Source organism: Vidua chalybeata, chromosome 22 (assembly GCF_026979565.1).
Source record: "Vidua chalybeata isolate OUT-0048 chromosome 22, bVidCha1 merged haplotype, whole genome shotgun sequence".
In the NCBI taxonomy this organism is placed as follows: domain Eukaryota; kingdom Metazoa; phylum Chordata; class Aves; order Passeriformes; family Viduidae; genus Vidua; species Vidua chalybeata.
Window position 1 is genome coordinate 1,260,273 of NC_071551.1, and position 13,731 is coordinate 1,274,003.

General features: G+C 45.9%; 1 protein-coding gene across 3 annotated transcripts in view; it reads left to right on the forward strand.

The window, feature by feature from the left end:
- The window catches only part of CAPZB (capping actin protein of muscle Z-line subunit beta), a 66,702-nt gene that overhangs the window by 41,839 nt on the left and 11,132 nt on the right, over positions 1–13,731 (forward strand). For all 3 annotated transcript variants that reach the window (XM_053963129.1, XM_053963130.1, XM_053963131.1), the window contains exons 4-6: positions 302–415; positions 12,882–13,023; positions 13,571–13,687. In XM_053963129.1, coding sequence (XP_053819104.1) covers positions 302–415; positions 12,882–13,023; positions 13,571–13,687 — 373 coding nt within the window. The remainder of the gene's footprint in view (positions 1–301; positions 416–12,881; positions 13,024–13,570; positions 13,688–13,731) is intronic.

Here is a 13,731-nt window from a genome sequence, read left to right on the forward strand (position 1 = left end):
GCTTGGCTCCTCCCCCTGGGCAGAGCATCTCCCATGGGATGATGGAATTTTATCAGCCGTGCAGTGACACTCACTGGCCCATGAACAGAAGATAATTAATAATTAATGGCCCATTAACAGGAGATATCTCCTGGAGGGAGGATTGGTTTGTGGAAGAGATAAAGAAAAACTGCCCAATGAACAGAAGAGAACTGCCCCACAGACAGGAATAGAACACACACCCCCATTTCCAGCCTAAGACACTCTCTGACTGTTTTTCCTGTCCCCTGGTGTGACTGTCCCTTTCCTTCTCTCCCTGCAGGTCACCCTGGAGCAACAAGTACGACCCTCCCCTGGAGGACGGTGCCATGCCCTCGGCTCGCCTGCGCAAGCTGGAGGTGGAAGCCAACAATGCCTTTGACCAGTACAGAGACTTGTATGTCAGTCCTACCCTCAGAGCCCTGTCTGTCTGTCTGTCTGTGTCCCCTGGGGCAGGCTGGGGGGGAGGCAGCGCTGGGTTTGTGATGCCAGACCTGATCAAATCTGTCAGCTGGTGCCAGAGGCAGATGCTGAGGTGCTTTCCCACCTCCTTCCTCCTTCAACAGACTGATGCTCTCTCTGTCCTGGCATGACCTGGCTTCTCTTTGATCTCTAATTCAGTCTTAAACCATCTGCATTTTCCATTCCCTCTTAAAAAATCTCTGAGTGCTGCAGCAGCTCTCACATCTCCCAGTAAAACGACAGGCACTGAAGGCTGAAGCGCAGCACTTGGGCAGGGATTAGTGGACTTCTGCTGCAGGATGCTTTTTTCAGGCCCTGTCTTATGAAAGAGGTGTAAAACAAAGGAATTAACGGAGCGCGTGTGAGATCAATGGAGATTAGGCAGTGGCTTTTCAAAGCAGCAATAGGAAGGTGTCTAGGTGAGTTACCAGCTGAAAAAAATTTCTGTAAACTGGGCCTGCACTGGTCCTGCACTGCACTTAGCTCCACATCCTTGGGATGTGATCAGGTTCAGTTGTGGGCTCTCTACTCTGTGTTCTCCTAAGTAGTGCTGGGGTGGAAAGTGACGCTAAAACTATGCAGCAAGTGAGTGTTGCAAAGCAAAATGAACCAGTGAGTCCTTTCCTGGGACACTTTCTTAGGAAGGTGCCTAAAGACCATGAAAAAAGTGAACAAACTTCATTGCTGCTTCATGTTGCCTGAAAAGGGAGATAAAACACAGCCTTAGATGTAGTTTATCATGTTACAGTGCTGACAGAAGCATATTAAAAGGAACTTTTCTTGCTGGGTTCTGTGGCTCAATGTAAATGCAGCCTGTCCAAATGTGTTAAGCATCACACTTCTGTTACAGGTATCAAATTTTTACTTCTTTTGGTGCATTATTTTCATAGCTCTCCAACTTCTCTTGTAAGTAACAGTTGTTATTGGTATCTGAACTGACTGGAAAAAAGGAATTTTGCATATTCAGCAAAGCCAAATTTGCAGTTACTCCCCAGATGCAGAGCAGAACAGGACCAATAAGATTTTTAATACCCTGAGATGAAAATGAGGAGGTTTATGGAACCAAGGTTGTCTTTTTAAATCCCTCTCTGCTCAGATGACCATGAAGTCATGGCTGGATACAATAACTTCTTTAAACAGCTTGAATTTGCTGAAAGGAAAGCACAGGGCAGGTTTTTGACTGAGGTGATTCTGCTGAGCCCTGCTCAGTGTGGGGTACAGCAGTACCTTTATATAACAGTCTTCATGTATTGTGTGGAAGCAAAAGGTGATCTTGTTCCAAATTCCATCTTTCTGTGCAGGTTTTACAGGCAGGAATGGTCAGAGGGGACCCAGGAGGGATCACAGCCAGGAGGACAGGTCAGACTATGGGCACAGGTGCCAGCACAGAACACTTCTTGTGATCCCAAAAGTGGAGGAGGAAAAGAGGACAGGGGTGGCTTAATGTTTGGCTGAGCAGTGTAAAAAAATTGTGGCATTTGTGGAAAGAATTTGCCAAGTTAAGGAAACTTAACCTCAGTGTCTGAAGGGTTTGTTGTGCTTAAAATCAGGATTTGTACTTCACCTCCAACAGAGATGTGGGGAGAAACAGGCTTTTGTTCTTGCAGTTGGGCTCTGCACTTTTCTGAATAGGACAATTGGATTTTTGTGTTTTGACAGCAGAAGCTTAATTTTTACTTGGAGACCAGAGGGTGGAAATTCCCTCAGTGCTGCTCTTGCCAGCACGTTGGGTTGGGAATGACTGCAGCAATTCCTCATGGAGCAGCTGCTGAGGCTGCCTGGGCAGGGCTGTGGTGGGAGGGTGGCAGTGCCAGGGATGTCACTCCATGGCTGCTGGGGCTGGGAGCTGACCCTGGGAATGACTGTACAGCCAGCAGTGGGGCTGGGCCAGGCAGAGTCCATGGAGGTGTCACTGCCCTGGCAGTGTCACTGCTCTGGCAGCTCCTGGAGCTGGGGAGGGAGGGCCAGGAACCAGTGTCCTTCCCAATTCCAGAGCCAGGCACAGCAGAGCTTTTCTAGCACTGGGAGATACTTCAGGCTCTTTGATGGATTAATCAAAGAGCTGAGCATGCTGGCAGTCCTTAGGACTGTATCTTTTGTGGGAATTCTGGTTACAGTTAGCTGAGGACATCTATTCCAGGTTCACCCTCCAGGAGCAGGGATCAGTCTGTAGGCAGTGTGCAGAAAATCTATATTTTGTGTTGATCTGCAGAGGCTTTCATCATTTCTGCTCACTTTGGTGAGGTTGCCTGCCCACACAGATCCTTCACAGGGGACACCAGGCTAATTGATACTTCACATTACAAATTCTTTCTTTAAAAATGCCAGTTTAAGTGCAGTGGCTGCAGATGAAGAGGTTGAAAATGCTGCTGAGGGAGAAGCCTCAAACCTGACACATCAGCTCCTCACCAGCAGTCCCTTAAGAGGCTGTTCTGTCCCTCTGTGGGGCAGATAATGTTTCTGAGCTGCCTCTGTAACCACAGCTGCTGTTACAAGCAAGAGGGGTAACACTGAATACAAAAGTAATCACAGCACTCACAGGGAACACCAGACCCCAGCCTGCCTGAATTTCCTGGGCTGTTCAGGCATTTTATTCCTGTAATGAGAGTTTCTGCTGGGTTTTTCAGAGCAAGTAGTGGCTTTGTGTTCAGACTTGCTAGACAACTTCTGCTGTTCCAGGTTGCTCCAAGCCCTGTCCAGCCTGGCCTTGGACAATTCCAGGAATCCAGGTGCAGCCACAGCTTCTCTGGGCACGCTGTGCCAGGGCCTGCCCACCCTCACAGGGAACAATTCCATGCTAATATCCCATCTAACCCTGCCCTCTGGCAGTGGGAAACCATTCCCTCTTGTCCAAAGTCTCTCTCCATCTTTCCTGTTGGCTCCTTCAGGCACTGGAAGGCCCCAGCCAGGTCACCCCAGAGCCTCCTTTCTCCAGGCTGAACAACCCCAGGTCTCTCAGAGGTTGCTGTGCACAGAGCTCACTTCACTCCTGAGCTTCCAAACGCAGCTGGTGCTGGTCATCCCAGCATTGTAGATAAGTGGGCACTTGGAGAACATCTCCACCCCACTCTGCTCTCCCCATGTGGTCCCAACCTTCCCTGGATCAGCTCCCCTTTTACCTCCAACACAGAAAGTGCTGATATCTCACAGAATTCATCTCAGGCCTCTCCCAGCGCTTCAGATTTTTCAGTTCTTCCTTGTGTCAGTCCCATTTGGCCCACACACCTTTCCTTTTTAGTTTTCTCTTTTCATCAGGTGTGGTAAGTCTCCACCTACGTTCAGTGAGTCACTGCATTGTATTTGCCATTTCCCAAGGGGTTGGCACCTGCTGTCGTGGGTGTTTTGAGGGAAACAGCCTGTTGTGGGTTTGTTAACAGTTTGTATGGAATAATCCAGTCAGATTTGCTTGCTAGGGACCTTAAAATCCATTTTTGTCCCCAAAAGCTTAATGGCCACTGAGTGACTGTAGTGTCAAAACAAGTTTGGGGGGGAAGTCTTGTAATATTGCATGGAATAAAATCATGTAAGCTGGAGAAGAACAATTCTGCTGAACCTTCAGTGCCTGTGAACCAGTGCTGAATTGGCCTTAAGTGTCTGTTTTAGTGCAAACTACATTTGTATCTCTGGAGTTTCCCACCTTTCTTTTCTGCAGGCATTTGGGTTAAAGAGGAATTACACCAGGTTGTAGTTCTCTCTCTGTTCTCTGTGTTAAACAGCAAGCATGTTTCTTGGTTATCTGTTTTACCAAAAATCCATGTCACTTTCCCAAAAAACAACTGTTCCATTTCCATCTCCTGCTGCCAGGTTTAACTCCAGCAGTGCCTGGAGCTAATGCTCTGGTATGTTTGTGTTCAGTAGGTTATTATTCCCAGATGGAAGTCTAATATCTTACACCACTCAGTTAGAGCCTTGGCTTTCCACTTCCAATATGGTGAAGATAATTTCTTCCAACACATGGTTGTAATTTATTGCCCTTTGCTTGACGTGTGTGTGCTTGATTGAAATCAAAGCATAATGAGGACCAGGGCAGCTGGTTAAATCTCCCTATTTTAGATTCTGCCTTCCCTTGTTTTGGGTTGGAGATAATCAGGCCTTTAATTAAGTAATCTAATGGCTCTTTGTTGTCTGGAAGAAATAATTTCTGAAGTGATTAAATAGACCTCCCCTGGGAAGGATGCTGTTGATCTGTCTGCAAACAGGATGAGTTTTGGCAACTTGGGACTGGTTTAGTGACTGACATACATTTAGAAAGCTATTCCTCCTTTTTTCTGTGGCTTAAATTGGATTTATTGGTGCTTTTGATTTTTAACAGCTTTAAAAAAAGATAAAACATCATCCTAATCATTCTGCTCCTGAAAAATGTTTGTATTGATTAAGATTTTAAGTTTCCTCAACAGAGTGAGCAATGAAACCTTTTGAACTTCTGCTTCTGTCTCTGTTTTGATGTTGATCCATTTTCAGTTTGTTATATTAGAGCTCTGGACCAGGAATTTGGTAGGAGTGGAAGGAGGTCTGGGAGAGGATTGACCTCTGAAATGTCTTTGTTGTGTGTAATCCTTTTATTATTGAATTTTGATTGGAATCTAGTCCAGAAGAGTTATTCCAGTTTTGGATAGTGTTAGCAGTGCTGAGGGTGGCACCCCAGGCCTCTGCTCTTTGCAGTGTGGCAATTCCTGTCCTGTGGATGAACACAGGTGCTCTTTGCAGCCAGCTGAGCATCCACAGCCTTTCCCTGCTCTGGAGGAGGAATTCCCTGGGCCTCGGGAGTGTGTGGGTTGAGGAGCCTTTGGCCAGAGCTTGGGCAGGTACAGCAGTGAAGTCCCAGTGACAGATGAGTTTGCCCTTTCATTTTTAGAGTGCTCAGGACTGAGTGTATTTTTTATTTTTATTACTCTGTTTAATCTCGTGGAACAGCCTCGCTTTGCTGGCCTTCAGGGATGTCTCATTTTGTGCCATCGTCTGTACTGAGCATGTTCAGATGTCCCATAAACTGCTGGATAGTTCAACTTTAACTGTTCTTACCCTTTTTCCTAGTTTATTTTGGATTGTGTGCTTGAACAACCTCTGGCACTGCCTTAGTCCACTGGTCCTGATAAGAAAAAATGGGAGCCTCTGTTAGTGCTGCCCTTGGGCTGTAGCTGTTTGTGAGAACTGCTGCAGTGTCATCTCAGTTCTCCTTCCCTGACAGACCCCGAGAGCCTCGCAGTGGAGCTCAGGCCAACTCACAAAATACTCTGCACTTCTCACAGGGTTTGTAGCAACTGCTGCATTCATCTGTTTGACCAGCTTTGCTGTACTTTGTGCATCACAGCCCTGATCCCACCAAGTAAAGAACAGATGTAAGAGGTGTGACCAGGGGGTTGCTTTCAGCACAGCCTGCCCTGGCACAGGGTGCCCAGAGAAAGAAACTGTGGATGCCCGACCCCTGGAAGTGTCCAAGGCCAGGTTGGGTGGGGCTGGAGCTGGGTTTGGCAGCTGTGAGCCCTTTATGAGCCCTGTGTCTGTGCTCAGATGCAAACCTGCTCTGCCTGAACTGGAAGCCCCTGGAAAGCTTTGAAGTGACTTTATTGCCATCAGCTCCCTGTTCCTCATTACTGCTGCAGCCCTTTGTGCTGGCTTTCTCCTGGGCATGGGAGTTCCTGGGGCTTGCACAGCCAGGGCCCTGCAGATTGAATCCAGATGGGTTTGTTGTGCATCCCAGCTCTAAGGAAACTGCTTGTGCATCCCTCTGCTGCCTGGGGATGTGCACTGTAGGGTGTGACATCAGCATTGTGTCATCAGGGAGATTCTTGCCTTGGGTCAGGCTAATAATGGTGAGATGAAGTCTCCTAAGACAGGTCTAAACCACCAGGACTTTCTCTGCTTTCATGTCTGTGTGCTTTTACAGTTACAGCCATGCTGTTTTCCCAAGGAAATTACTCAGATGTAGAAAACAGAGCAGTGATGGGATCCCCTCCTCAGCGTGCCCATAGGCAGCTCAGAACAGAATTAATATTGAAGTTGTTGATAAATATTACACAAATTAGAGAATCTTCATAGAAGAGAGGGGAAAATTAAATGTACTGGCATGCTGCAAAACTGAATCAGTTGCTTTTCGTCTGATTTTTTTTCTTTGGGAGTTCCATTTTGGAGCAGCTCTGCACACACTGCATTCTTATCTTCTGAATCGGAGATGTTGGGTGGAGAGGAGTTTTTCCCTTGGGTTCCCACAGTTCTCTGTAATTACATAAAAACTGAACACTTGGATTAGGAGGTCAGCATTGGTGATGCAGCACTGTCCTCAAACACTGCTCTCTGAAGGCTTTAAATCCCTAGGAAGAAATGACTTACAGTCAAAAATGAGATGAAATTTTAAACTGTCCATTTATTGTGATCTGGAATTTTTGAACTGGTTGTCTCTAAAAATACTTTGTTTTGTATTATTTACCTCACGCCCTCACAAATGTACAGTGTTTTAATGATGGAATTTGAAGTCAGAGTGACTTAAACAGCAGCAGCCTTCTTGTGGCAGATCTGATACAGAATTCTTCTGTTAGAGAATTGATGTCACATGAAATCTGCAGCCTCCCAAGATTTTGCCAAACCTAAACCACGACACAGAAGATTTCTGCTGCCTCTTCCCCTCCTAGCCACGTTTGGATTTCAGCTGGCAGAGTCTGGAATGTGGCAGACTGGGGGTGGCTGAAGCAGTGTCTGTGCTACCCAAGGATGGCCATGGGAGAAGGGTTTGGAAGCAGTGGGAGCTTCCTGCTGTTAATGAAGCAGGCCCTCGTTTGAACACGTTCCAGAGTGACCCCTTGTCCTCTCATTAGGTGGCTGATGGAACTGTTCCCAGGTGACTTCTCCAAAGGGATTTGGTCATTAATTTCCATCTGCCAGGAGCAATCGGATGGGAAGGAAAATGTGAGCAATGCACTTTTCATTAAATAAATGAAAGGTGCTAGAAAGCACAAACTGGGAAGTTCTGGGAGATTTTTGCCTTCAGGATCCCATTGTTTGGGTACTGTTTTCCTTCCTTGCAGAGTTCCTGCACTTCACAACTCTGCTGAGCAGTTTGAGTCATCCTATCGTGGTCCAGATGTGTGCTTTTAAGTACAACTGGCATTGAAGTTACACATACCTAACTAGATTGGTATGTTTGCTCCAGGGATTTTTGCACCTGTGTATGCTGGAAAGAATTCCTGTAAAATACCTGTACAGAGCCCCCAAGCATAATTTGGGCTGAGTTCATCAAGTGGGGTGCAAAACCCTTGGGCCATGCACAGACATTTTTACCTTCTTAATTTTAATCTCTGGGTGAGATTGTGGAAGGGCTCCACAGTTGTGCTCCTGGGGCCAGGGAAGGAGAGAGGAGCTGTAAATCCCCTGGACTCACAGCACTGGGAGAAGTGTCACATCCTGCTCGTTCCTGGTACCAGCCTGTCCTTTCATTAAAGAACAGCAACGAGTACTTAGGGACAGCTGATCTCCTGAAGAATTTGTTCCTCCTCCTTGAAGTGTGAGGTTGCAGGGGATTTGTTGAACACCTGAGCAATGCTTTGGGTTTGATGGAAGGTGGGTTGCTCAAATTTGCCACTTCCTTCATATTTCTGTTGCAATTCCTGTGCTGGTTTGAGGTGCCGGGGAAGGGCTTGGTGTGGGAAGGGAGCTGTGCCACGTCACTTGCCACTCCAGTCTCGTGTTCCCAGGAGAGCTGGAATGTGCTTCCTCACCTCAGCATTTAGGAAAAGTTTTGGGTTGCTGTGAGACCCCAGCTGCTCACACTGTGACTTCAGTCGTTGTCACTCTTGTAAAAACATGTGAGCTGAATGCTCGGTATTTTCCTTTGGGGTAGGATTTTTAAATGCCAGTTTTCTCGGAAGTCTGTTGATCTAAATAGCTGGAGACTTTTCCCTTCTGTGCTGAACTTCTGTAGCTGGAAGAAATAACTATGTGACCTTTAGGGAATAAAAGAAAATACATTTTTCTGCTTTAAATGAGCCAGTTTGAAACCCTGTGCAAGCCTTTGGAAGGTTTGCAGAGCCAGGCTGAGGTTCCAGGTGTTGGTGCTTTGGCATCAGGGGGTTGGGAGAGCCATAAGCCACAGACTTTTTGTCTCTGGCTCTCAGCTACTTACTGGAAAATACACAAATGTTTTTATGGATGAGCGATTTGGTTCTGAGGTGTAATTGAAAGTCAGAGCTTGTTTTTATTGCTGTGTGGTGGAAAGTCATTTTCTCCACACAGCGTCCAGGATCTCTTGGTGAGGCTTGGAGGAGGGGAACCAGAGTTATCAGGAGGGTCACAGGGCTTTCCTGAGCTGTCCTTCAGGGGTAAAACAAAGTGATTAATGTGCCCTCCTTCCCTGAGGGCTGGGCTGGAAGCTGGGGGATTTCCTCTATCACATCCCTCTTGAAGTTACAGCTTTGTTCTGGCCACAGCCTCTATTTCATGGGTACAGCTCCCACTCCTTAGACAAGTTTCCATCCTGTGTCTCCACCCGCTTCAACTTCAAACACTTCATAAAGCTTTGGATCCCTCTTAGCTTAAATATTTTCTTTTATTCTTGCATTTGTAAAGTAGGTCAGTCTTAAGTGTGACATTTTTTGTATAAAACAGCTTTTTCCAGGAGTTCTGTGGTTGATGAGTAACAGATATAAAAATGCAGTGTTTGATCATGGCATTAAAACTATAATTGATTTTGAGTGAACTGCAGTTCCAAATTCTGTAAAGAGAATGAATGATTACTTTGGGCCTTATGCCTTTTAGTCACCTTCCTGGGCAGCTTTATAAAAAGTTATTTTCCCAGAGATAGAGCATTTGCTGTCCTCTCCAAGGACAGGGATGTCACTTGGTCTTGATGATCTTTTAAGGTCCCTCTAACTGAACCCAACTATGATATCATTTAGCAGTGTTTTCCTTGTTAATAAAGGAATTTGACAACCATAAAACAATTTGTCATTGTTTTGTAACAAAGTTTTGTCTGTAGGTAAAACCTGATTTATCTTGATTGAAACACCTGGACTGATCGGTGTCCTTAGGCAGAGAGCAGTGATTGCTTTGCTCTGAAGCTGTCCTTTGAGAATGGTTTGTCCCTTTGGGTGTGTCTGAGGTACCACAATAGGAATTCCTCCTACTTGAGGCCTCCTGAACATCTCAAAAGCATCTGCTGGTTGCTTGGATGCTTTGGCAGAGGGGTGACAAGAGGAAACGGCCTCTCAGGTTGTGCCAGGGGAGGTTTAAGTTAGAAATTAGGAAAAAAATTTCAGAGAAAGGGTTGTAAAGCATTGGAACAGGATGTCCAGGGCAGTGGTGGAGTCACCACCCCTGGAAGTGTTCAGAAAACCTGTGGGGCTGTGGGTTAGTGCTGAATGTGGTGGTGCTGGGCTGATGGTTGGGCTTGATGACCTCAAAGGGCTTTTCCAGCCTCAAGGATTCTGTGATTCTGGCTTCCAGAGAAGCCAGATTTGCCTTCTCCAGCCACAGCTGTGCAGGAGGATTGGGGCCAGGGACATCCAGAACAGGACACTAAGGAAAGAGGTGTTTAATGCAGGAGCTGTAGTCCTCTGCTGCATGTGAATGCCTTGCCCATCCGTTTCTTTAACAGAGAAGATCCCAGTTTGTGCCTTCCTGGGGCCTTTTCCAAGCTGGTTCCTCCCCGCTTGCATTTTAGTATGTGCAGCAGTATGTGGTGAAGGGGTTTTTGGAGGAAGCCCAGCCCTCCTGCAGCAAGTCCATGAATGTCAATTTAAATTCCTCCCAATCTATCATCCCATTTTCTATTATGGACCAATTAGCCTGTGGCACCTCTTTATTTTTATTTTAAAAAACCAGGAATGTTCCCCTCATATCCAACTGTGACTTTCTGAGGTTCAGAAATCCCACTTCAGTGCTATTTGAAGGTGAAATCCAGTGTAGTGATCAGTTCTATATATTTTCTCCCCGTGAAGGAGGAGGGGATTTTGGAGCCTTTGGATAATGTATATCCTGGCGTGCCTTGGATTCAGTTGCTGGCATTGTTGTTCCAGCCTCCAGTTCCTGGGCCTGGCCATGGCAGAGCAGCTTTATTGAAATTGCATGTTGGTATTTAAAACAATATTAATACTATATTTGATTCATTAGATCTCCAAAGGCACTTAAAGCGTTTCCATGTGTGCGCTGTTGGTTCTGGCGGGAGGTTCTTCACATGGTTTTATGTGGTTTCAGACAACATTTTAGCACATTCTTAAAATACCCACAAAAGCCTTTATGTAAAATCTCATAAAGGTGAACCACATAAAAATTATTTTTTTCCTGTTTCATGTCATTAGGATCAAAGTACAGTAGGTAAGAATAAATTTCCCAAAACCTTGTTTCGGTCCCTCTCTTAATTAATGTTTCTTGCTCATAGCAAGGTCATAAAGTGGGTAATGGGAAACTGTCTGTGCACACTGTAATGTTCTCAGCGACTGCCAGCTCATTTTGAGTGAATTCACTGATTCTGTATATGAAAAAGAATATATAATATATATTTTTTAAGCAATCTTGACTCTGAGAAGGGACAATAACTGCTTCTCTCTGGCCTCTGATTCCCACTGCCAAAGGAAGGGTGGCTTAGGCTGGAGCTGAGGTTCACTGGAATTCCCATTAACTGCATTAACCAAAATCCATTTGTGAATTCCCCAGAGCATGTAAAAAGGGTATTTGTTGGTTTGTTAGGTTGAAGTTGCCTGCTGGAAGCCTGGCTTTAGCGTGCCTGGGCTTTGCTTTTTTAACTGTGTTATCAGTGGTTGGCAAGTGCCCCAGGACAGTGGGTCCTGAGCTGCCTGGGCTGGGCTGGGTGAGGAGAGGCAGAGCCACCCGTTAGAAATAAAAGGCTGTGGTGAGTTTATAGGAAATTGTCTACCCCTCCTGAGGTCAGCAATGGTTTGGTAAAGGCTTGGGTGTCTGCAGTTAAAGGGAATTGGGGCTCTTTGGTGACTCTGCCTTCTTGAAGCAAGGTATTGATGTGATCTGTGAGTGCAGAAAATGTGCTGGAAGCATTGGAATTGTCACTGGAGTTCATTTCCCAGTGTCTTTTCTCCTGGCTGCTGGCAAGGGGGGGGTTGGTGTGCTGTAATCCGCAGTTCTCAGGGGTAATCCATGAACTCCAAATTGCAGTAAATTGACTTTTAAGCACCATTCATAACTGGAAGGCCCACTAGTCAGGAGGGAAGCACAGAGGTGGGAAGGTTCAATGATTTTTTCATGTTGGCTGTGAGGGATGATTTCCTCTCTCGTAGAAGAGGAGTGAGTGGTCACTCCCAGGTGTGTGTCAGTCAGAGGCAGAATGCAGATGGGTTAATCTGCCTGGGAGCTGGCAGTCCTGGCAGCTCCTCATGACTTTGGATGATGAGATTTTGCCCTCCTGCAGGCAATGAAAAGTCTGACTACCAACATTTTGTGTTGTTGATGAAGTTTATGAAGTTTCCTCTCCTCCTTTCACATGATCCCTTTGTGCCATGGTCACCCCTGAGATGTGAGAGTTGTGTGCCATGAACCAGTATTTATTATTCCATTTTCCTTCATCCTCCTTATGGCTTTGCTAACCTGAGAATGGAAGGGGTAAAATGCTGTGGGTTGCAATTCCAGTTTTCTAGAAGACAGAATTACTCCTTTTGCATCTTTCTTCCAACAGTGTTGGGTTGTTTACTGTTATTTTATGAAGTGCATTTTCCATCTGCACCAGTGTCATCCAGAGGGAGTGGGGCTCTACAGATCCCATTGCTTGGTTGGTTTTCTGAGTGTACTTTCAGCAAAAGACACCTGAGATTGAGTTAGTCTGGCTTATTTTCTCTTGTTCCCCATATCTGGTGCTGGAATAATAAAGCCTCAACAGCATCTCAACGTTTCTGAGATCCCTGGTTTCAGTTCAGCTCCCTTTGCAGTAAATCAGTGTCAGCTTCACACAGACTTTGGAGGCAGCAACATAAAGTTGCTTACTTGCTCCCTTTTGTCTTAATTAGTGAACTTTGCTGTAAAGAACTTCCAGACCTTGCCAATAGTGAGGGAAAAGAGGGGAAAAAAGACCAAATTGTAAAATAAAGCCTTACTCTCAGCCCACTTTGTAGCTCGTGCTTTTACCAGCTGTTGTAGGTAATTGGAATCAGAGAAATTGTTTGCTCAAGTCCTGTAGAAATCTGTAAATAGCTCTGGTTGTCACCAGAACTTTATTCACCTTCAGAGAAATGTGCAGTTGTTTTGTAATTAAAGTCTCTGCATTATGAAGTGATTTGAACTGCTGCTTCTGGGTGTGTAACTGTGAGAGTGTGCTGTCTTGAAAGAAAAAAACAACTCTGTATTAGGACATAGAAATTCTGCTTATTTAAGATTATTATTATCGATATCTGCCTCTGGCTTGGGTCCTGCATGCTTTTAACTTGCCTTTGGGTTGCATCCTGCAGGTATTTTGAAGGTGGAGTCTCCTCTGTCTACCTCTGGGATCTGGATCATGGCTTTGCTGGGGTGATCCTCATTAAGAAAGCTGGAGATGGATCAAAGAAGATTAAGGGATGCTGGGATTCCATCCACGTGGTGGAGGTTCAGGTACAGCCTCTGGGGCAGCTGATACACCCCAGTGAAAACAAAACCTGGTTAATTCCTGACAATTACAGAGCACAGGTGTTCCACTGAACAATGCAATACTGTGTCAGGGCTGTAAACTTCTTTCCCTTGTTAATTTTTGAAAATGCCCCGAAGCAATTTGGATAGAGATAAGTCAGGGCTGTAATCAAAGAATCCCAGAAGAATTGAAAGTATGTTACTTTCTGTGCATGTGATCCTGAGATGGCGGGGGGGGGGGGGGGGGGGGGGGGGGGGGGGGGGGGGGTTAACATAAAGAGCTACAGATAAATATCACTAATTAGGTAATAAAAACAAGGTATTAGGAGGGTGAATTGGTCTAACTAGATTTGCTTTGGAAAATTAGAGGAATGTGCACACTTAGAATTGTCTTTAAGAGACTGTGCTGCATGAGTGGGGTTAGACTTACCTGGCCTGTTGCATGTGGGGTGTGCCAGGCCAGCCCCCATTTAGGTTTAGGAGGGATTTTAACCTTCTGCCTCTGTCCCTTTTTGTTCCCTTGCACTTGCAGGAGAAGTCCAGTGGCCGCACTGCCCATTACAAGCTGACCTCCACAGTGATGCTGTGGCTGCAGACCAATAAAACTGGCTCTGGTACCATGAACCTGGGGGGGAGCCTCACCAGACAGGTAAGGCTGTGTCCTGCAGGCCTGGGCAGCCCTGGCCTCACTCC